The sequence below is a fragment of the Amblyraja radiata genome, chromosome 17, assembly GCF_010909765.2.
Source record: "Amblyraja radiata isolate CabotCenter1 chromosome 17, sAmbRad1.1.pri, whole genome shotgun sequence".
Taxonomy (NCBI): Eukaryota; Metazoa; Chordata; class Chondrichthyes; order Rajiformes; family Rajidae; genus Amblyraja; species Amblyraja radiata.
Window position 1 is genome coordinate 2,888,750 of NC_045972.1, and position 25,487 is coordinate 2,914,236.

At 41.6% G+C, this 25,487-nt stretch overlaps 1 protein-coding gene across 4 annotated transcripts in view; it reads left to right on the plus strand.

Annotated features, from left to right (window-relative positions):
* LOC116982418 (MARVEL domain-containing protein 3-like) overlaps positions 1-16,103 on the plus strand; it is a 22,915-nt gene extending 6,812 nt beyond the window's left edge. For all 4 annotated transcript variants that reach the window (XM_033035627.1, XM_033035626.1, XM_033035625.1 and 1 more), the window contains 2 exons: positions 4,068-4,195; positions 14,880-16,103. In XM_033035627.1, the coding sequence (XP_032891518.1) occupies positions 4,068-4,195; positions 14,880-15,478 (727 nt within the window). In that variant the 3' untranslated portion in view covers positions 15,479-16,103. The remainder of the gene's footprint in view (positions 1-4,067; positions 4,196-14,879) is intronic.
* The last annotated feature ends 9,384 nt before the right edge of the window (positions 16,104-25,487 follow it).

Below are 25,487 nucleotides of genomic sequence, written 5' to 3' on the forward strand. Positions count from 1 at the left end.
CCCACCTCACTCTTCCCCTGGCTTTCTCCCCTCTCTCTTCCCCCTCTCTCCCATTCTCGCCTACCCTCTCCACCCCTCTCTCTCTCTTCCCCCCCTCTCCTACCTCTCGCTCCCTCTTCTCTCTCTCCATTCACGCCCCCTCTGTCTCTCTCCTCTCACCCTCTCCTCTCACCCCCCTCTCTCTCCCCCCACTGTCTCCCTCCCCTCTCTCTCTCTCCACCTCCCTTTGAGAGTCTGTCCATTCGGCACAGAGACTCTCGTGGCAGCGGCGCAACGCTTCCGACAGCTCCGCGGCCCGGGACACTCGCACTGTCCGGAGTGCTCCATGGCCGGAGCTGCAGCATCAGCCCCGCAAACACTCGACAGCGCCGCAAACACGTCGCCAGTCCCGGCTCCCCGCATCTGTTCCCGCCGCTGGTTCTGCTTCCATCCCTCCCGCAGCCCCGGCTCTCCAACACCCGCGGACCATGCAGTTTATCCGAGTTTTGAAATTTTCGGTGATCGCAAAATTTCTCACCACCGAGCGTGAGAAATTTCTGATGAGCGTGAGGGCGTGAGAGTTTGCTTGAGGGCGTGAGTCTCACGCTCAAGCGTGAGAGTTGGCAGCCCTGCACTAGATGAACCGTCCGTAATGTCACCTCTGACCACAGCCGTGACATCCTCTTTAACCAATAATGCAACCCTCCTCCTCTTTTACCCTCACCCCTGTCTCTCCTGAAGCTCCTGTACACGGATTATTGAGCTGCCAGTCCTGCCCCTCCCTTAACCAGGTTTCAGTAATGGCTACAACGTCCCAGTCGCTCGTACCTATCCATGCCCTAAGCTCATCTGCCTTACCCGTCAGCCCCCCTTGCATTACAATACGTGCAGTTTAAGCCAACACTCCTCCCTCACCCTCTGCCATTCTCCTGCCTATTCTGCATTAATGCTCCACACCAACTTCTAACCTCTCACCTGCCTCTGTCCTGTAGAAGATCCCACCCCCTGCCAATCTAGTTTAAACCCTCCTGCCACTAGCAAACCTGCCTGCCAGGAGATTGTTCAATTCGTGTTTGATGAAATATGCAATTCGTAACGAAAGACACTCGAAATGAAAGTAATTGTCTTTGAGCTGTAAGAGAAGTGGGGGCAGGACTAAGCCAAGAAAATGATATGTGGACCCCATTGAAAGTGTTTTGGTTGGACGAAGGCCTGAGATGATAAGATCACACAAACCCCCTTCACCTATATGTACCTATCACTTGCCAGGCCTTGTCCTGTCCCCATCTCTCTTCCAGCTTTCTGCCCCCTACTACAATCAGTCTGAAGAAGGAACCTGATTTGATACATCATCTATTGATGTCCTCCAGAAATGCTGGCTGACTCGTTGAGTTACTCCTGCACTTTTGTGCCTTTTGTTTGTAGACCAGCATCTACATACTTGTCTCTACATATGTGTACAATATGACTTTACCTCTGCTTAAATCTGTCAAAAAATGGAAAGGAATCCTATGAATCAACCATATAACCATATAACAATTACAGCACGGAAACAGGCCATCTCGGCCCTACAAGTCCGTGCCGAACAACTTTTTTCCCTTAGTCCCACCTGCCTGCACTCATACCATAACCCTCCATTCCCTTCTCATCCATATGCCTATCCAATTTATTTTTAAATGATACCAACGAACCTGCCGCCACCACTTCCACTGGAAGCTCATTCCACACCGCTACCACTCTCTGAGTAAAGAAGTTCCCCCTCATGTTACCCCTAAACTTCTGTCCCTTAATTCTGAAGTCATGTCCTCTTGTTTGAATCTTCCCTATTCTCAAAGGGAAAAGCATGATCACGTCAACTCTGTCTATCCCTCTCATCGTTTTAAAGACCTCCATCAAGTCCCCCCTTAACCTTCTGCGCTCCAGAGAATAAAGACCTAACTTATTCAACCTATCTCTGTAACTTAGTTGTTGAAACCCAGGCAACATTCTAGTAAATCTCATCTGTACTCTCTCTATTTTGTTGACATCCTTCCTATAATTGGGCGACCAAAATTGTACACCATACTCCAGATTTGGTCTCACCAATGCCTTGTACAATTTTAACATTACATCCCAGCTTCTATACTCAATGCTCTGATTTATAAAGGCTAGCATACCAAAAGCTTTCTTTACCACCCTATCTATATGAGATTCCACCTTCAAGGAACTATGCACGGTTATTCCCAGATCCCTCTGTTCAACTGTATTCTTCAATTCCCTACCATTTATCATGTACATCCTATTTTGATTTGTCCTGCCAAGGTGTAACACCTCACATTTATCAGCATTAAATTCCATCTGCCATCTTTCAGCCCATTTTTCCAAATGGCCTAAATCACTCTGTAGACTTTGGAAATCCTCTTCATTATCCACAACACCCCCTATCTTGGTATCATCTGCATACTTACTAATCCAATTTACCACCCCTTCATCCAGATCATTGATGTACATGACAAACAACAAAGGACCCAACACAGATCCCTGAGGCACCCCACTAGTCACCTGCCTCCAACCCGACAAACAGCCATCCACCATTACCCTCTGGCTTCTCCCATTCAGCCACTGCTGAATCCATCTTGCTATTCCTGCATTTATACCCAACAGTTTAACCTTCTTAACCAACCTTCCATGAGGAACCTTGTCAAAGGCCTTACTAAAGTCCATATAGACAACATCCACTGCTTTACCCTCGTCAATTTCCCTAGTAACCTCTTCAAAAAATTCAAGAAGATTAGTCAAACATGACCTTCCAGGCACAAATCCATGTTGAGTGTTCCTAATCAGACCCTGTTTATCCAGATGCTTATATATATTATCTCTAAGTATCTTTTCCATTAATTTGCCCACCACTGAAGCCAAACTAACAGGTCTATAATTGCTAGGTTTACTCTTAGAACCCTTTTTAAACAATGGAACAACATGCGCAGTACGCCAATCCTCGGGGACTATTCCCGTTTCTAATGACATTTGAAATATTTCTGTCATAGCCCCGGCTATTTCTACACTAACTTCCCTCAATGTCCTAGGGAATATCCTGTCAGGACCTGGAGACTTATCCACTTTTATATTTTTCAAAAGTGTCAGTACTTCTTTTACTTTGAAACTCATAGTATCCATAACTACTCTACTCGTTTCCCTTACCTCACATAATTCAATATCCTTCTCCTTGGTGAATACCGAAGAAAATAAATTGTTCAATATCTCCCCCATCTCTTTTGGCTCTGCAGATAGCTGCCCACTCTGTTTCTCCAATGGACCAATTTTATCCCTCGTTATCCTTTTGCTATTAATATAGCTGTAGAAACCCTTTGGATTTACTTTCACCTTACTTGCCAAAGCAACCTCATATCTTCTTTTAGCTTTTCTAATTTATTTCTTAAGATTCTTTTTACATTCCTTATACTCCACAAGCACCTCATTTACTTCATGCTGCCTATAATTATTGTAGATCTCCCTCTTTTTCCGAACAAGATGTCCAATTTCCCTTGAAAACCAGGGCTCTTTCCAATTTTTACTGTTTCCTTTCAACCGGAATTACATCCCACATTGATGAAAATTGCAAGCTGGGCTTGTCTTCCACATGCAGCTTCTTCCACATGCAGCTTGTCTTCCACATTGCAAGCTGAGCCTGTCTTCCACATGCAGGTTGCATTAATTCAGTATCTCAATGGGAAACAGAAATATCATAGTTCTTCTGAACTATAAGTTCTTCTGAACTTCCGTTAGATCCTTTATAAGGGTTACAAAGCAAAATAAAAGTAAAGGCGTTATTTATTTACTTGTTTAAAAAAAATTCTTACCATTAAATCCACAATTCAATTAATTAATCATTTGACCATTATCAATTATTTCTGCAAACTGGGATGTAGCAATCATTAAAGCATCATGTGGATAAAATGTAATTCTAGATGCTTTTAAATCGATTTATATATTATTCATAAATAGTCAAATCTTACAGCAAATGTTTTTGGAATAGTGTCACTGCATGATTTACTCGTTAATAGATTTCTGAGACCACAGGAGAACAAACCTTTTATTTCTTTTACTAGTTATGCTGAAACTTTACCATCTGAATATGTAATAACTGAAGGTAAAATATCTATGCATGAATTTAAGCATGAAGATTCAGGAGAAATTTCAAACCGTTCCAGCTGTCTTTACCTCTGCACAAATCGAGGTAAGACATAAAATCACATTTAATATGCTAAGCAGTAAAGGTTTGCGTATAACAGCAACCAAAATGTATATATTGCCTTTTAAAATAGAAAAATGGTACTTCACTGCTGTTGTGCAATAACATTTGACTGAGCCATACGAGGAACTATTTGGGCAGATGGTCAAAAGCCTATTCAAAGGGGTTGATTTAAGGAAAGTCTTCATGGAGGAAAGAGAGTGGTGGGGAAGATAATGATTTCAAAAAAACAATTTCAGAGTTTAAGGCTTTGGCAGCAGATTGTGGTGGTGGGAAGTATAACTTTGGGAATAATTGAGTCACTGTACTGGGGGAGTATGGGCATTTCAGAATTGTAGTTGGATACATTGTGGGGACATTAATAGTGATATTTCAAGAATCACTAGAGTTAGGAGTGGTTCCAGATGATTGGAAAATTGCCAATATTACCTCGCTGCACAAGAATGGAGTAAAGCAGAATAGTGGGAACTATAGGCCAGTTACTCTGACTTCAGTGCTTGGTAAGATTTTAGTCCATTATAAAGGATGAGGTTACGGAGTACTTGGAAGTTCACGACAATATAGGCTGAAGTCAGCATCACTGTGAAGGGGAGGTCTTGCCTGACAAATTTGCTGGAATTCTTTGAAGGGCAGGACAGACAAAGTAGAGTCAGTAGATGTTGTTTATCTAATTTTTCAGACAGCCTTTGATAAGATGCCACACAGGAGACTGCTAAGGAAGATGAGAGCCCATGGTATCAAAGGGCGGGTACTAGCATGGATAGCAGGTTGGCTGGATGGCAGAAGGCAAAGAGTGGCAATAAAGGGGGCCTTTTCTAGTTGGTTTTCCAGTTTCCACTGGGTTTCCAGTGACTAGCGGAGTTCTACAGGGCTCGGTGCTGGGGCCTCTGCTCTTCACAAAATATATAAATGTTTTGGACGAGGGGATTGATGGCTTTGTGGCCAAGTTTGTGGATGATACAAAAACGGGTGGAGGGGCAGGTAGAGTAGAGAAAGCAGGGACTGCAGAAGGACTTGGACAGGTTGGGAGAGTGGGCAGAGAAGTGGCGGATGGAATATAGTGTAGCAAAGTGTGGGGCATGCATTTTGGTAGTAGGAATAAAGGCGTAGACTATTTTCTAAATGGGGAGAGAATCCAGAAATCGGAGGTGTAAAGGGACTTGGGAGTGCTGGTTTTGGGAGGATTCCCAAAATGTTAATCTGCAAATTGAATCAGTAATAAAGAAAGCAAACGCAATGTGAGCATTTGTTGCAAGAGGTCTTGTACACGAAAACAGGGACGTAATTCTGAGGCTCTATAAGGCGCTGGTCAGGCCGCATTTGGAACATTGTGAGCTATTTTGGGCACCATATTTGAGGAAGGATGTGCTGGCTCTGAAGAGGGTCTAGAGGAGATTTACAAGAATGATCCCAGGAATGAGTAGGTTAACCTATGATGAGCGTTTGTCGGCACTGGGCCTGTGCTCGCTGGAGTTTAGAAGAACGTGGGGGGACCTCATTGAAATGTACAGAATAGTGAAAGGCTTGGATAGAGTGGATGTGGAGAGGATGTTTCCACTAGTGGGGAGTCTAGGACAAGAGGTCATAGCCTCAGAATGAAAGGACGTTCTTTTAGGAAGTGGATGAGGAGACATTTATTTCATCAGAGGGTGGTGAATCTGTGGAATTCTTTGCCACAGAAAGCTGTGGAGGCAAAGTCAGTGGATATATTTAAGGCAGAGATAGATAGATTCTTCATTAGTATGGGTGTTGGAGGTTATGTGGAGAAGGCAGGAAAATAGGGTTCGGAGGGAGAGATAGATCAGCCATGATTCAATGGCGGAGTAGACTTGATGGGCCGAAAGGCCTAATTCTGCTACCTCTTATGATAATATCCCTTCTCAATAACTAAAGCATTTAATTTGAGATAAGTGCAGCAACTACTAAAGTAGCAGCCAAAATGGAATTGGAATATTAGTCCATATGTTTTGCACTGAATAATGAACTTTTTGTGATTCATTCTCTGTTTCTACTTGTTGCATTGAGTCAGAAACAGGTCAGGACCAGGAAAAATGCAACATTTCTGGTGTAACTGGTTTGTGTGGTTCAGTCACATAATTATCTTCCATTCTAACATTCACGCTAATCCTTTTGTTTCAGTTCTGCTGAACCTGCATGGAGTTTGTACATTCTCCCTGTGACCGTTTGTACTTTCACTCTCTGAGTGAAAACGTTGCCCCTCAGGTTTCTATGAAATCTTGCCTCTCTCACTTACAACCTGTGTTCACTTGATTCCCCTATCCAGGGTAAAATCCTTTATCAAATCCAGGATTTGATAATGAACTTGAGGTTAAGGTGTCATTAGGAGATAGTGACCATAATATGGTCACGTTTAATTTACAATTGGAGAGGGAGAAGGGCAAATCGGAAGTGTCAGTATTACAGTTGAATAAAGGAGACTATGGAGCTAAGAGGGAGGAGCTGGCCAAAGTTGACTGGAAAGATACCCCAGCAGGGATGACAGTGGAACAACAATGGCAGGTATTTCTGGGAATAATACAGAAGGTTCAGGATCAGTTAATTCCAAAGAGGAAGAAAGGCTCCAAGGGGAGTAAGGGGAGACCGTGGCTGACAAGGGAAGTCAGGGACAGTATAAAAATAAAAGAGAAGTACAACATAGCACAGATGAGCAGGAAGCAAGAGGATTGGGTAATGTTTAAAGAACAACAGAAGAGAACTAAAAAAGCAATACGGGGAGACAAAATGAGGTACGAAGGTAAGCTTGCCAAGAATATAAAGGAGGATAGTAAAAGCTTCTTTAGGTATGTGAAGGGGAAAACATTAGTTAAGACCAAAGTTGGACCCTTGAAGACTGAAACAGGTGAATTTATTATGAGGAACAAGGAAATGGCAGACGAGTTGAACAGGTACTTTGGATCTGTCTTCACTAAGGAAAACACAAACAATCTCCTGATGTACTAGTGGTCAGAGGATCTAGGGTAACGGAGGAACTGAAGGAAATTCACATCAGGCAGGAAATGGTGTTGAATAGACTGATGGGACTGAAGGCTGATAAATCTCCAGGGCCTGATGGTCGGCATCCCAGGGTACTTAAGGAAGTGGCTCTAGAAATTGTGGACGCATTGGTGATTATTTTCCAATGTTCTATAGATTCAGGATCAGTTCCTGTGGATTGGAGGGTAGCTAATGTTATCCCACTTTTTAAGAAAGGCAGGAGAGAGAAAATAGGTAATTATTGACCAGTTAGTCTGACATCGGTGGTGGGGAAGACGCTGGTGTCAATTCCCCACATAATGTCACATTTGGATAGCATTAACAGGATCGGTCCAAGTCAGCATGGATTTATGAAATGCTTGACTAATCATCTGGAATTTTTTGAGGATGTAACTAGGAAAATGGTCAAGGGGTACCAGTGGATGTAGTGTACCTGGACTTTCAGAAAGCCTTTGATAAGGTCCTGCACGGGAGTCTGATGACTAAAATTAGAGCATATGGTATTGGGGGTAGGGTGATGTCGTGGATAGAAAATTGGTTGGCAGACAGGAAACAAAGAGTAGGGGTTAACGGGTCCCTTTCAGAATGGCAGGCAGTAATTAGTGGGGTACCACAAGGCTCGGTGCTGGTACAATATACATCAATGATTTAGATGAAGGGATTCAAAGTAACATTAGCAAATGTGCGGATGACACAAAGCTGGGTGGCAGTGTGAACTGTGAGGAGGATGCTATGAGAATGCAGGGTGACTTGGAAAGGTTGGCTGAGTGGGCAGATGCATGGCAGATGCAGTTTAATGTGGATAAATGTGAGGTTATGTAGCAAAAATAGGAAGGCATATTATTATGTAAATGGTGTCAAGATGGAAAAAGGGGAAGTACAACGGGATCTTGGGGGTCCTTGTTCATCAGTCAATGAAAGTAAGCATGCAGGTACAGCAGGCAGTGAGGAAAGCAAATGGCATGTTGGCCTTTATAACAAGAGGAGTTGAGTCATCTGCAGTTGTATAGGGCCCTAGTGAGACCACACCTGGAGTATTGTGTGCAGTTTTGGTCCCCTAATTTAAGGAAGGACATTCTTGCTATTGAGTGCAGCGTAGGTTTACAAGGCTAATTCCCGGGATGGCGGGACTGTCGTATGCTGAGAGAATGGAGCGGCTGTGCTTGTATACTCTGGAGTTTAGGAGGATGAGAGGAGATCTTATTGAAACATATAAGATTATTAAGGGTTTGGACACGCTAGAGGCAGGAAACAAAGAGTAGGATGTTGGGGAAGTCAAGAACCAGGGGCCGCAGTTTAAGAATAAGGGGCAAACCATTTTGAACGGAGGCAAGGAAACACTTTTTCTCACAGAGTTGCGAGTCTGTGGAATTCTCTGCATCAGAGGGCGGTGAAGGCCGGTTCTCTGGATACTTTCAAGAGAGAGCTAGATAGGGCTCTTAAAGATAGCAGAATCTGGGGATATGGGGAGAAGGCAGGAACGGGGTACTGATTGGGGATGATCAGCCATGATCACATTGAATGACGGTGCTGGCTCGAAGGGCCGAATGGCCTACTCCCACACCCATTGTCTATTGTCTATTGTCTAAAAGACTCAGTGCATTCACCTATCTATTCCTCATGATTTTATACACCTCTATAAGTTCACTTCTTGGATTCCTGTGCCCCAAGAGAATAAAGTCCTAACCCACCCAACCTTCCCCTATACTTCAGTCCTTTAAGCCTTGGCAACATCGTCGTAAATCTTCTCTGCTTCCAACTTAAAGACATCCTTTCTATAGCAGGGTGAGCAAAACTGACCATTATTCTCCAAATGTGACCTCACCAAAGTCTTATACAACTGTAACATAATGTCCCAAACTTCTTCCCTGCAGCCATCAGGCTATTAAACACGACAACCTCAAATAAGCTCGGAACTGCAATAGACTATTATTATTATTAGTGGACTATTGTTGTTTGTTTTTTGAGTATGTGTGTATGTGTATGTGTATACATATATATGTGTGTACTTGTGAGTATGTGTATATATATACACACTGAACTTTTGTTTCTCTTTAATCATATTGTTTACATATTCCGTTGTGCTGCAGCAAGTAAGAATGTCATTGTTCTATCTGGGACATCTTGACTCTTGAACTTCCAACTTCTATACCCAATGCCCTGATTGATGAAGGCTAAAGCCGCCTTTACCACCCTATCTACCTGTGAAGCCACTTTGAGAGAACGGTGTACCTGTATTCCAATAACCTTCTAGTCCACAACGCTCCCGAGAGCCGTAACATTCACTGTGAAGGTCGTGCCCTGCTTTGACCTCAAAATGCAACACCTCCTACCTATCACCATTAAACTCCATTTTAATTCTTCAGCTAATTCTTCAGCTATTCCTCAGCCCAGCTGATCAAGATCCTGCTGACAACCATCTTCATCATCTACAATGGTCTGAGGAAGGGTCTCGACCCCAAACGTCACCCATTCCTTCTCTCAAAAGATGCTGCCTGTCCCGCTGAGTTACTCCAGCATTTTGTGTCTACCTTCGATTTAAACCAGCATCTGCAGTTCTTTCCTACCCACTTTAAAGCCCTGTCCCAGGGTACGAGTTCATTCCAAGAGCTCTCCCGAGTTTGCCCTGATTCGAACTCGGAGATTTAAGGTAATGGCCACTCGTCGATACTCGGGGCTCTCGTGGCCATTTTTCAACATGTTGAAAAATCTTCACTAGTCTTCCCGTGCTTACCTGCCGTTAGCGAGTCTTCCTGAGTACCTGCCGTTAGCGTTACGAGCCGCTAAGAGACGTCCCCGAGCTCCGACGTACCCGCTACGTTCATTCTCCGTGCTTACCACGAGTTAGGTTTTTTCGGGAGAACTCTTGGAATTAACTCATACCGTGGGACAGGGCTTTTAGTGTCATCTGCAAACTTACCAATCATGCCTTGCACATTCTCATCTGAATCGTTGATATAAACCATAAATAGCAAGGGACCCAGCTCCGATCCCTGAGGCTCACACCAGTCACAGGCCTCCAGTCCTAAAAAAAAAATGTCCCTGTTAAAGTGAAGGGCAAGGCAGGTGGGCGAAAAGAGGGAAAAGTTGGGAAAATCAGGAGGGGAAACGTTGGCAGGAGATAGCTCTGACATAATATTAAGGGAAATCTAAAGATATGTTGTAAGTACGTTAAGGGAATAAGGGTGACTAGAAAGAAAATAGGGCCCCTCAGAAACCAAATCAGTCATCTCAGTGTGGAGCAGCAGGAGATGGGCAAAACCCTCAATGAGTATTTCCCCACTGTGTTTACTGTGGAGGCAAACGTGCAGACTGGGGAACTTGGGACAGTGTTGAGGGCGGTAAACATCATGGTCAAGGAGGTGCTGAACGTTCCAAGGCGTATGAAGGTGGACAAACCTCCTGGCTCTATCAGATATATCTGAGATCGCTGTGGGGAGTTAGAGACAAAATTGCAGGCAGCCTGGCTGAGATACCTGTGAGGTGAGATGCGGGTGAGGTGCTAGAAGACTGGAGGGTGGCTGATGTTGTGCCTCTATTTATGCTGAAAGAAAAAGCCTGGGATCTATAGGCCAGCGAGCCTATTAGCTGTCTAGAAAATTGGTTTCATGGAAGGAAGTTGGTGGAAGGTTGTCTTTTTGATTGGAGGGGTGTGACTCGTGGTGTACCTCAGGGATTGGTGTTGGGACTGAAGAAAGGTTTCGGCCTGAAACGTTGCCTATTTCCTTCGCTCCATAGATGCTGCTGCACCCGCTGAGTTTATCCAGCACTTTTGTCTACCTTCAATTTTCCAGCATCTGCAGTTCCTTCTTCAACACTAGAGGGCATCGCCATACTGTGAGAGGGGAATGTGTGGAGCAAGTGTTTTACACAAAGAGTGGTGGGGCCTGGAACGCATTGCCATGGGTGGTGGTGCAGGCTTTTATATAGGTACATGAAAGTCCAGGAACAGAGGGATATGGATCATGGACAAGCAGATGAGATCAGTTTAACGAGGCCACATTCAGCACAAACGCTGTGGGCCGAAGGGCCCATTCCTGTGCTGTACTGGAGTAACTCAGCAGGTCAGATAGCATCTCTAGAAAAAAAGAATAGGTGATGTTTGCGGTTCTTCAGGCTGAGAGTCTTTTCTCCAGAGATGCTGCTTGACCTGCTGAGTTACTCCAGCTCTTTCTGCTTATGTGGAGTTGAAACCAGCATCTGTACACTTCCGTCCTACACTGTACTGTTCTATGTTCCATTTATTAATCACAAAAGGAAATTCTACTTTAATTTGTAGTATGGCATGAAATTGTGAACACATGAAAGTTAAAGTGGAGGTGAAGATGTGTTTTAGCCTTTCTTCATGTATTATGGAGCTGATTAGTGACGTCAGTTATTTTTCTAAAATCCATTAAAATGGTTTACTGTTGGAATCCATCGAGATGTATATAAAGTGGCTGTAAAGAGGTCTACAGTTCCCTCTGGTCTCATGAAGGGCAGCTGGAAATGAGGAGCTGAAGCGCCTGAGATAATTGCGGCACGATGTGCTACTGAAATTGTGCTTCGTACAGTTGCCCTTTCAATAGAGAATCATTTCCAGAACTCATTAGAGGTAGCTGACGTGGATGTTCTATGTTGATGTTATTCCAAAACTTAGGGAACTGTAAACAAAGCTAGTTTTCTTGGTGAACTCGAGTCCTTCATTCAATTTTGCTCCCAGAATAATTTATCCATAATGCAATTTAACCTCAATGGTCATTCTCCTTGCCCCTTCCCTTGGACGCTGAACATAAATGGAATTATTTTGGAATATATGTGGTCAAAAGCATAATTTCTTTGATTTTAATGGTCTTCGAATCTCCTTCCACTTGATTTACCAAATTATGTGGTGGTGTTTAAGTTTCTCTTCCTCTTCGCATTTTTATGGGTTGGGTTGTCATGCACCTTGGAATGCGTGTGTTGAAACATGAGATGGTACGAGAAGAATGATACAAAATCAATATATGTAGTTATGTTTCACATGACTATCAGTCATCCTTTGGACAAAATGTGAGGTGTGGCATTTTGGAAAGTCTAACATGGGCAGGACCTACACAATAAATGGTAGGGCTCTGGGGAGTATTGTAGAGCAGAGGAGTCTAGGAGTGCAGGTGCATGGTTCCTTGAAGGTCGAATCACAGGTGGATAAGGTGGTCAAAAAGGCTTTTGGCACTTTGGCCTTCATCAGTCAGAGTAATGAGTATAGAAGTTGGGAGGTCATGTTGCAGTTGTATAAGACGTTGGTGAGGTCGCATTTAGAATATTGTGTTCAGTTCTGGGCACCATGTTATAGGAAAGATATTGTAAAGGTAAAAAGGGTACAGATAAGATTTACGAGGAAGTTGCCAGGACTAGAGGGTGTGAGCTAAAGAGAGAGGTTGAGCAGGCTGGGTCTCTATTCCTTGGAGCGCAGGAGGATGAGGGTGATCTTATAGAGTTGTATAAAATCATGAGAGGAATAGATCAGGTAGATGAACGGTCTCTTGCCCAGTGTAGGGGAATCGAGAACCAGAGGACATAGGTTTAAGGTGAAGGGCAAAAGATTTCATAGGAGCCTGAGGGGTAACATTTTCACACAAAAATTGGTGGGTGTCTGGAACAAGCTGCCAGAGGAGGTAGTTGAGGCAGGGACTATCGCAACATTTAAGAAACAGTTAGGCAGACACAAGTATAGGATAGTTTTGGAGGAATACGTGCCAAACACAGGCAGGTGGGACTATTGTGGCTGGGACATGTTGGCCGGTGTGGGCAAGTTGGGCTGAAGGGCCTGTGTCCATGCTATATCATTCTATGATTCTAAAAACATAATTCATACACATTCACTAAGGTAATATTGAGGGTGTAGGGAGGAACTGTAGATGCTGGTTTAAACTGAAGACAGACATAACTCGCGGCACGGTGGCGCAACAGTAGAGTTGCTGTCTTACAGCGTTTGCAGCGCCGGAGACCCGTGTTCGATCCTGACTACGGACGCTGTCTGTACGTTTGTACGTCTTACCCGTGACCGCGTGGGGTTTCTCCGAGATCTTCGGTTTCCTCCCACACACCAAAGACGTACAGGTTTGTAGGTTAATTGGCTTGGGGTTGTATACTTGGTGTAAGTGTAGGCTTGTGTTAATGTGCGGGCATCGCTCGTCAGTGCGGACTCGGTAAGCGGAAGGGCCTGTTTCCCTGCTGTATCTGAACTAAACTAAACTTAACTTAACGGGTCAGACAGCATCTCTCGAAAAAAGGAATAGGTGATGTTTCGGGTCGAGACCCTTCGTCAGACTCAGAGCCAGGGGAGAGGGGAATGAGAGATATAGACTGTACTTAGGACAATTAAATGGAAGATATGCAAAAAACAACGATAATGAAGGAAATGTGAGTGCACAATAGTCCACTGGTGGCTGTGGATAGGTGATAATGAGTTAATGCTGACCAGGTACATTACTAACTAAATGATATTCAGTTTTTGTTTAGTTAGCATGTTCTTGTTTGTCAGATGGCCGTGGTTGCTGCTGTCATTTCACTTTGCCACTTCCCATTTTCTGGTCCTGCATTTTAGTCATGGTTTATGTTTACCTTATGTACATCATTCCATACTGAATATAATGAACATGGTTAGATCCTGTGAGCCAATATCTGTAGATACATTTTCACTTCATTTCAAGGCAAAGGTGAAAGTTCAAATATAATTGAACTGCAACCCTGTATAGTGTTTGTCAAATACAATTGATCAGTTTTAACTTTCCTTACTTTCTGATATTTTTTCCAACTATCTTGAAGTTGAGGGAATTCTGTGTTAACACACGTTTGCTCACTTCTTAAGAGGCCAGGTGAAGTAAGTATGGTACAGGGAATAACAAGAAAGATAAGGAAATTTACACATTTTTATCTGAAGTGAATCCAGCAGAACATTTTCTTTTTTCTTAAGTTTTGTTTATTTGAGTCGAGACAAAAATATGCAGTGGGGCCAAGCCTTTTTGCCTTTGCTTTATGCTAAATTACTGCATGATGAATTATTAGGAAACCACACAAATAAAAATATTGTTTGATTGATTGAATTACTCCATTTGGGCAGTGAGCACTATGACCATCAATACCCAATAACCCGGTGTATTCCCACGTGCATTATTCACATTATGGGCATTTTAAAGAGGCCAATTAACCTAAACACCTGCAGGTCTTTGCGAGGAAAATGTAAACCTGGAAGAAAACGACATGGTAACAGGGAGAACATGCAAACTCCACATTGACAGAATCTGAGGTCAGGATGGAACCAGGGTGTCTGTCGCTGTGAACAGCAGCACTAACGGCTGCACCAGAGTGAAAGATTATTTTACATAGTGAAAGATGCATCAGTTGGCCACTAGTTGATGCCGCTACTCACTTGTAGGCAGTGAAGAGAAGCCATTTTTGTATTTTTTTTAATGTTATCCATTTATAGGTTTAGTTCAATTACTTCTGTCTGTCATAGACACAACCCACTGAGACTTGGCAATCTATTTCAGATGAGAAATTCTCAATTCCAAGGTCATTTAGCCAGAAGTATATTAAATAAACATTTATTCTGTCTTAATCGTTCCATGTAAGGCAACTAGGATGAAGGAAGATGGGACTTCAAAAGTTGAAATGTACTTACATTCATCACTTGACATTCCTCTTTTGCCAGGTATAGTACAGATGCTGGAGGCCGTGTTAAACCTGCTGGTGTTGGTGTGTGTGGTGGCATCATATGTCGTTCTCTCGGGATACAGCAGCAATGGCGGACTGGCAACAAGCTTCTTCAGCATCAACAGCAATTATTCTCCACTTGAAGGGGAACAACTAAAGGATGTACAGAAACTTGATCGAGAGTTTATTTTAATGCGAGCACCTGGACTCTACTCTGGCATTGGAGTGACCATCGCCATGTTTGCCATTACTCTGGCCATTATGATTAAGGGCGCTCAGAATTTACATACTATGCCCTTGAAGTGGTTGATTTTTGAAGTAATATTCAATATACTGGCTTCTCTGGGTTATGCAGCAGCAGTTGGTGTTTACTTGTATTTTGTCCTGCAGGTTAATGGCACCGACATTTGCAAGAGGAGGGAGCGCGTTTATGCACGATATGGTCTGAACTGGATGAATTGTGACTTGTCTGGATCCGATGCTGCCGCAGCCTGTTTTGCCATAATCCTTGTCATATGTCATTGTGTGAGTGCTATACTGGCTGCAAAATTATGCCGAACAGTCAGAGAACTAAACAAAAACACCCCACATTCTTAAAATAATATTATGTATTAATTCTATCGTAAGGTGCAGCATAATATGCAGTGGTATACAGAACACAAACATTAGATCCTAAATTAAAATAAAATTATTAGCTGGATATGGAAGAGGAACTATATCTAATTTTGTACTGAGAGAAAACTTGTAGACTTAATCAGTACATTTTACTGCTTATGAAGGAAATTAAATTTAAAAAAAGTTCAAAGCCTATTTACAGCATTAATATTCCTTCCTCCCAGGGTTTTGTTTCAATTCCAATTGGTATTCTAATGATGAATGTATTTTTTTAATTCAAAGGTTAATTATTTTCAGATTAGCTATTAGATAATGGGTGACCAAAAAACCCCCCTCAAAATGCATCCACGGTATTGATTGTGTTCAATCAACCGTGTGAACCTCTGTTACCAACTCAAAGTTGTTTATGTTATCAATCACCAAATCATCTTCTTCTATCTGCACTGCATGGCCCCCTTCACTAAGATCCTCACAACATTATTAAAATCAGCAGCGTTTGACGACACTGGGCCTGTATTTGCTGGAGTTTCTTTAGTCAGAGGGTGGTGTATCTGTGGAATTAATTGCCACATAAGGCTGTGGAGGCCAAGTCAATGGATATTTTTAAGGCAGAGATGGATAGATTCTTGATTAGTACAGGGGTTAGGGATTATGGGGAGAAGGCAGGAGAATGGGGTTAAGATAGAGATAGATCAGCCATGATTGAATGATGTAGTAGATTTGATGGGTAAAATGGCCTAATTTTGCTCCTTTCACTTAGTTATGACCTTATGAAGAGCTGTTGTTATTTCTGAAACCTGCTGAGGTAAATTAGAATCCTGTGTTTCTGCTTCCTGTGTAGACTTCTCCCTCCTCTCCACTATCAGCGGGAATGTTCTATCTCTGCTACACTTTCTGAACCAGTGGGCAATTAAAAGGGTCCATGAGGAGCCACAAAATGGAGTTGGATTAAGGAAATTCCCAGTGTTTTTTATACCTTTTTAAACACGAGGGGGTAATCTGGGAGAAGGTAAGATTGCAGGATAAAGGCGGGAATTTGTGCTTGGAGTCTGGGGATGTGGGCAAGGTACAAAACTAATTTGTATCTGTTTTCACCAAGGAGATGGGCATAGAGGACACGGAGATCGACTTGGAGAATACTAATATGCAAGGGGGGTTTAAGATTTATAAGAGGGATTCAAAAGTGTTTATTTGTCATATGCACCAAAACGGAACAATGAAATTCTTACTCAATTTCAAATGTTTTCACTAGTTTATTCCCAATTCTGACCTACACGACCACAATTCCCAACCCTAACCTCACTTGTAGCATAACATTTGCTTTCAGACTATAAATCCTCACACTTGATAAATATATAAAACTGACATGTATGTTAATGTAGATGGGTTGGTTAATAAGTGTGCGCATGACAGCAGAATTGCCGTGGTCATGGTCTGTGAGGAAGGTTGTCAAACTATACAGTGGAATCTAGATCAGCTACTGTAATGGATGGAGAAATGGCAGATGGAGTTTAATCTGAACATGCATGAGGTGCTGAACTTTATGACATTGCATGTAAGGGTGAAATATACAAACAATGGGATGACCCATAACAGCATGATGTACAGCGAGATCTAAGGGTCCAGGACCGTAACTCTCTGATAGTGGCAACACCAGTAGATGGAGTGGAAAAGAAGGCACATGGTCTTTGTGCCTTGCTTGGTTGAGGCATTGATTATAAGAGTTAGGAAGTCATCATACATTGGACTTTGGTTAGGCTGCGTTTGGAGTATTGCACAAAAGGACACAAAGTAACTCAGCTGGCCAAGCAGCATCCATGGAGAAAATGGATAGGTGACATTTTGGGTCGAGACCCTTCTTAGACGATTGTGTGGGGGGGGGGGGTAGAAGAAATCTAGCAAAGGGAAGAAGACAAAGCATGGCAGGTCATAGGCTGACATAGGTGAGAGGGGGAATTTTGATTGGTAGATGGTTGGAACAATGATGAGAGATAAGAAAAGGAAGGTGTGAGACAGGCTTAAAGGAAGCCAGAGGGAGGAATGTGGCGGGGGAGGTCCGTAGAAGGGTGAAATAGATGGGGCATAGGAGTGGGAAAGGGGAGAGGGGGGGATGGGGGTGGTAGTTAGTGAGAGGTTATCTAAAATTGGAGAATTTAACTTTCATACCGTTGGGTTATAGGCTACCCAAGTGGAACATGAGGTGCTGTTCCTCCAGTTTGCGTGTTGGCTCACTCTGGCAATGGTGGAGGCCCAGGACAGAAAGGTCAATGTGGGAATGGGAAAGAGGTCAAAATGGTTTGCAACCGGGAGATCCAGTAGGCCTTGGTGGACCGAGCACAAGGGTTCAGCAAAATGGTTACAGAGTTTACGCTTGGTCTCGTCGATGTAAAGGAGGCCACAGCGGGGGCACCGGATGCAGTAGACGAGGTTAGAGGAGGTCCACGTGAAGCTCGGTCTCACCTGGAGATCCCTCAATAGAGGTATAGGGACTGTTGATGCATGTAGTTCTGGATGCCCTCATTACAGGAACAATGAAACCTTTGGAGAGGGTGAGGAGATGGTTTATTGGAATGATGGCTGGATTTGGAGGTATTAGCCATAGGGAGAGATTGGACAGATTTGAATTGTTTTCTCTGTATCACCAGAGGTTGAGGGGAGACCTGATAAAAGTATATTATAGGGTAGACAGTCAGAAACAAGAAATAAAATATCAAATATTAGAAGGCAAAGGTTTAGGTGAGAGGCAAAGTTTAAAAGAGATGTGCAGGAAAAGTCCTTTTTACACACAGGGTGATTCTTGGACCACGTTGCCGGGTGTGATGGTGGAGGCAGATATAATCGTAGCTTTAATCAAAGATCCTATAGCGGAGAATCCTATAGCTATTGGATCTTTGGCATTAACAGCCTTTTAGATAAGGCACATGGATATGTAGAGAATGGAGGGATATGGATTACGTGCAGGCAGATAAGAGTTGGTCTTGGCATCATGTTCATAAGGTTCATTTATTGTCACATACACCAATTGGTGTAGTGAAATTTCACTGGCCAGGTCAGTCACACAAATTAAAAAAGCAACAGACTTAAAAAACACATTTTAACATAAACATCCAACACAGTGACTCCTACACATTCCTCACTGTGATGGAAGGCGAAATAAAGTTCAAGTCCGTCCCTTTTTGTTCTTCCTTGGTCGTGACTCTTGAGCCCCCCGTTGACGGGACGGTCTTGACTCCCGTAGCCGGCGGCGTTCGGGCCCTCTGCTTCGAGGCATTCAGCTCCTGCATCGGGGGTCGTCAGCTCCCGCGTGCTGGGCGATCGAACCTCGTGTCGGGGCTGGACGAACTTTCTGCAGCGTTGGAGCTCCCAACTAGCCTCTCCCGAGACTGTGAGCCCTTGATGGTAAGTCCGCAGGCTGCGGTGGGAGCGATCCCAGGCAAGGGATCCACTCCAATGGTAAGTCCACGCCCGGCAGTGGGGCTCACAACAGTCCGAGGCGGCTTTTCAACTCTGTCGATGGTAGGCCGCAGAGCCCGGAGAATGTGATCCGAAACTTGATCACCTCCCCGGGAAGGTAAGAACCTGAAAAAAAGTTTCCCCCTCCCCCCACATAAAGCAAACAGAAGAACTTTAAAACAAACACTAAAAATAACAAAAAGGATGAAAAAACGAACAGACTGTCGGCAGGGCTGCCATCTCCCTCCTCCGGCGCCCCCATGTGCATGGAATGAAGACTGTACTATGTTCTGTGTAATTCAGCTTTATAATGTTTTGAGACATTCCATGGGCAACTTACTCTTTAGTACTACACCCAGCTGTGACACTCTCAAATATTTCACTGTACCATATTAAAAGTGCAAAAACTGTAAACATTCACCTTGAATGCTTCAAGATAAATATGCGGCTGCTGTGCTGACCATGGAATCAATATTAACCTGTCTGAACACATAATGGAGCAAAAGATAAACACAGCAAAAATAATAATTAGCAAACATCATTTCGTGTTGCTAAAACTATGTCCTTTAATTGCATCTTCGGCAAACTCAGGGGCACTCCAAATTGTCTTTACAACTCGTTAAATACATTAAGCGTGTTTATATTTTATTGTAGAAAATATGGAGTGCAGTACCTACAATTTAAAATGCAATAACAATTTATTTTCAGTTTGTTGTTCTAATGCATGTTTTTTGGCCCTTGCTATTATCAATATATGAAGTATATTACAAGACTGGTAGATGTGTAATGGGGATGTAATGTGAAACTGTAATTAATCGTATAATAAAATGTGTATAATGTGTGCTACATCAAACGTTTTATTATATATTACCAGTGATGTAAATGGGGGGGGGGGGGGGGGGGGGTGTGTAACGCAGAAGGACGGCGTTCTCCTACTTTTCAATTTTCCAGCTCGGGTTTAATGAGTACTGCAGAAAGATTGGAGTTGATTCAACGAAGTCGAAAACGATTTGTTAACTGCCACTGTTAGCACTTCCTCCAGAGGTCCCCATCATTGCAGAGGCCAGTCACTCCATATGAAATCAATAAATAGCTGAGTGCACTGGATTCAGCAAATGCTGAGACACATCAACGCCCAGGTTCTAGTTCTGAAAACTTATCATCTAATTGAGCGGCAACTCTAACCAAGTTCTTCCGAGATGGTTGCAATACTTGTGTCTGTCTGGCAATGTGTAAAATTGCCTAGATATTTCCTGTTCACAAAAAGCAGGATTAATCAATCTGAGTTATCGCAGCTGAATCAACAACAAAATTATGTTGTTGGCAATAGTTCCTGGAGTTGCCTCCTTCTATTAACACTTTCATTGCCCATGATGTATTAGTATTGGGATTGCCAAGCTATTTGGAAAACTGATTTTGATGTTTAGTCTGGCATTACAGCTTTGTTCCTCATTTAACAGTATGTAACTCTATCTTTCTCTTTCTGCAGATGCTACTTGATCTGTTTAACTTTCCCACATTCTGCGTCAGAATTCCAGCCTCTGCATTCTGTTTCTCAGTGTTGTGTTGGTTCTCACGCCATCTGCCTGAGACCAAACTGCCTGCTATGTTCATGACTCAATCAGCTCGGTCAGTTGTGATACTTCCAAGCTGTTTTTTTCTGATAGTTAACGACACCCCCCCAAACCCAGATTATATTCTGCACCCTGTAGCTAGGTGTAGCCTTTTTTTAGCTTCCAGTTTTTGACCAGAGATTGGAGAAATTAGTATGATTTAATAACTGATGGTTCCTAGGGGAAAGCTGTACAACTCTTAGCATATATTATAAATGTAACTGCGAATAAAATTTCATAGCCATATATTTAATGCAGTATAAATCTTTATTGCTACTTTGGCTGAACAAATAATCAAAAATACAGATGAATCCTCCAGAATCTATAGCAGCATCTTGAAGAAACATCCTCTGTTATCTAAGGGAACTAATGATCCAAGTAAACCCTATCTTCAGTTCTCCAAAGTGCTTCAGACCTGTACAGTGAGGTGCAGAGAAACAAGTATACTAATAACAAAACAGGATTTCATGATTACTTTTTATACACAAGTCTGCATGCTAAAATACATATACATTAAGATATTTTATATATTTCAGTCCTGATTGAACCATGTGCAAAATGACCACTGTACGAATTAAAATTACATAAATTACAAGTCACAGTAGCATAAACGCATCCCCTTTGTGTACATTTCCAGGATAATAGCCATCAAGGTGAAACATACTGAAAGCAAAGAATATATTTAAAAGAAATCTCCCATGAAAGAAAATGTCTCAAAACTTCTGATACAAGGACCAGTATGCAAATGAATACAAACAATGTAGAAAATAAAATCTCTACCTACATTGGGAAAAAAAAGATAGCTGATATATTCTTGTGTTTACATATAGGAATCTGAGAATATGAATTGTTGTTCCAAAACGGATGATTAAATGAGGAGCTGGTCAACTAGTTCTGCTCAGTGCAGGACAGCAATAAACCTGAAACAGTGTCAATGACATATTTAATCCATTCTCTAATATTTAAATATATATTACATTATTAGAATGTAAGAACTTCACAACGTAAAAATACAAACTTAATCCATGGAACCAGGAAAGTATGTATTCAGGATTGATTTTTGATCAAAATGAAATATTGTAATATATACTTAAACGTTATAAAAACCAAATGCTGTTGCTTAGGTATAGTTGATATTTTTACATTTTCTGTCGTTTAGTCATTGCTTTCTCTTAAGCGAACACTATCACATAGTACCATCATTTCAAAAGTTGTACCTTGAATGTTTCTATACCTGTACATTAATTGGTTTAATTGTTTCTGCTTTCAGTTGAGTTTACATTTAACATAAAATGAAAGATCTGTTCTCCCTTCAGGTACCAACTGTTTCCTTAATCCACTGATCTGCTTTTTTCACTATCACCTTTACCACACACAAGTATCTCAGATTCTTAACAACTCAGAATGAAACCAACATACAGCTGATTTTTATGAAGAGGATCGATACAATGGTTTTCAATGATTGGAGCTGTAACTTTAAAGAAGGAAATATTCATTGGACACATAAAATGAAATTCAAGAAGGGTCTCGACCCGAAACGTCACCCATTCCTTCTCTCCAGAGATGCTGCCAGTCCCACTGAGGTACTCCAGCTTTTTCTGTCTATCTTCGGTTTAAATCAGCATCTGCAGTTCCTTCTTACACATTGAGCTGGCTCGGTTGGTCTGGCCCAGCCCAAACCATGCCCACAAAATACATCTATCTTGAGTTATTTGCCTTCTTACCATAAGCATCCTGCCCATGAGCATTACCTGCAGCTACATTCCCATTCCCCAGCAAGAATTCAAATTGTCTTCTTGAATTTCATTTTATGTATACAGTACAATAAATATTTCCCTCTTTAAAGTTACTGCTCCAATCATTCAAAACCATTGTACCAATCCACTTCATAAAAATTATCCTTCCATCTTTCTTTGTCTGTAAACTCTCTCGTCACCTCCACACTATCATCTATGTCCATCTTTCTCTCAACTAATTTCACTCCCATAACACTGAAATGACTCTTTCAACAATAAGTCAGATCCAATAAATGGGATCATGGCCATCACACCTTTTTAATCCTCCCTTAAGCATCCACTTACCAATTTCTTACCTTTTCCCAATTATAACAGCCGAGACTTTAATCAACTAAACTTCATCCTGAATTATCTTCCTAAATCCTACCTTCTTTATTTTAGTCCTGCTCAAAATTCACCTCATTGGCTGAACTTTAAGCCACTTCTGAATTCTGTTTGTGTATCTTGTTGTCCAATTCCATCTTTATAAAACAACATACTTTTCTATGTTTAAGCAGAGTACATTTTTTCTGAACTATCAATGTTTTAAAAGTGCCATTATTACCCACCAATTAATAACAGAACACAACTCTTTTATGACAATGACTACAGCAGCATGTTAAGGCACATTAGTGGTAAAAGTTAGTATCGTTAAACTGAGGAAAAAGTAAACAATTTGGCACAGCCCCAGTATCAAATAATTTGCAAAACAATATTAGAATTCATGTATGTTGTATAGTTGCTTAAATAAGTCAAATTCTTGAGAAATTTCAACCTTAATATTTATATTCCTTAATAATTCAAAAACAAATCCATCCACAATGGGTTAGATGGTAGAGAATTCTGCTCATTTGTCTTTCCAATTGAATACATGGAGTTGGTAATGAAAATAACACAACAAAGTGCATGGCACTATTGAAAAGATGTTTTAAATACTGAAACAGAAAAGTGGTAAGTTGGTACAAAGTGTAATCAAAACATTTCTCGCACATTAGATTGTTTTTAAATCTGATTGATAAACATGCTTTACTATTTTATTAATAAAGAAATGATGGCTTGGAAAGTCAATTTACAAATATCTATTCCAATCAAAGTGAAACTGATGTTGAGAAGTATCAAAATAATATAGCTGCAGCAATCTAACCTTGCCATAAACTTATGAATTTAAAGGTAATCCTCATCGTAGTGCAAACAACTTACAAGAAACATTACGTGACTGAACTCTTCCAAATTCAGTAAATTTATACACGTTCCTATTGTTTTATAAAGAAATTACATACTTTATAAGAAAGTTAGCCTTATTATACTTGATATCACTGACATCATCCAAAGGCACTCATACAGATAAATTAAACTGGCAGCTCAAAACTTCACGAGAGACTCATGATCACCAATGTCACATAGTAGTGATTATGCATTACTGATTATCTTGCCACAACAAAGCTTGCACAGTGAAGTATACTAATTGATTTTATAAAATATCCCATATTGATGCAGCAAAATCAGAAGAGTGACCTGGTGGCAAGTGATAAAAGTGAAATAATTTAAAAAAAATGGAAACTAAATTAACATCTGGTTACTGCAATCTAAGCTTCACCAATATATCTACCAAACGCTAATCTACAAAGTTTGCTTCACTACACGAATGGAGTAGAATACAGTGTGGAAACAGGCTTTTCCACACAACTTGTCCACACTGGCAAACATGTCCCAGCTATCCTAGTCCCACCTATTCATCACAAATTGGTAGAATACAAGTAGCCTAAAGGGCCTGTCCCACTTTCACAACCTAATTCATGACCTCTGCCGAGTTTGCCCTTGACTCATACTCGCAGCATGGTCGGCACGAGATCGTAGGAGGTTGTAGGTAGGTCGTAGCAGGCCGTGATGCTAGTTGTAGGTACTCGTGGCATCAAGTAGGTCGGGGCGTTTTTCTAGCATGATGAAAAATGTCTACGCGTAAAAAAGGTCGTGAATTAGGTCATGAAAGTGGGACAGGCCCTTTAAGCTTCCCACTTTCAGGGATGTCTCACTGAAAATGTGTTTAAAGGCTCAACTTTAAAAACTGGAATTCAAATTGTAGTAAAATATACACGTGCTAAACATTCAGAAACCAAACAATTTTCATAGAATGAACATCATTTAAAATAGATCATCTTTTTGTAGTATTTAAGAAAGAAGTGGAAAAATTGAAGGCAGACAAAAATGCTGGAGAAACTCAGCGGGTGAGGCAGCATCTATGGAGCGAAGGAATAGGTGACGTTTCTGGTCGAGACACTTCTTCAGATTGAAGAAGGGTCTCCACTCGAAACGTCACCTATTCCTTCGCTCCATAGATGCTGCCTCACCCGCTGAGTTTCTCCAGCATTTTTGTCAGCCTTCAGGATCCTTCAAGCAATACTTTTACTTTGCACACATTTTCAGCATGACTCGGAGAAACTTTATTTTAAGAAATGGACATTGCAGGCTTCGGTTCAATTCTAATAGATAGGTACTATTGCAACAGCTTGAGATGAGGACATTCAGCCTTGAGAAGAATAAATTGATACTTAACACATGAAGCAACTGAATACTTTCAGCGAGTTGCTTTGAACAAGGACATCATCAAATAATCATTTTAGAGAAAGCTAATTGTCTGGATTGTTGATGTGCTATGTGATGGAGTCGTCTTCTTGACAACCTTTGGTCCATGTACCTGTATTTAGCTATTAGCTATGTGGCACAATTGTCTGTCCATCGATATTGCATGTCCACTTTGGAACCAGCAACAATTCTATCCCCTCATTTTCAATATAACACTATTCCCGTTGAATTAGATAGAGTCAGCAAATGTAATGAACATTAACATTTCATTAAATCTCAGGTTACCAAGAATATCACTCAAAGATATCTATTTAAGCATTATTTCCCTTTGGGATATCTATAAAATATTGCCCAAAGACTAATGTAATCTCATCAGGAATAATCTTAAGAAATCTCCCTTGTACTTGGAAAATTCAACCTGATTGCTTTAACTGGAAACAGACACAAAGGTACAGCTAATTTTATTCTATTTGTTCAAAATTAGCAGCATACAAATCAACAAAAAGAAGCACTTTTTTAAATGAAAATACTTTAACACTTGTTCAGACGGAGCAAAATGCTGCCTTG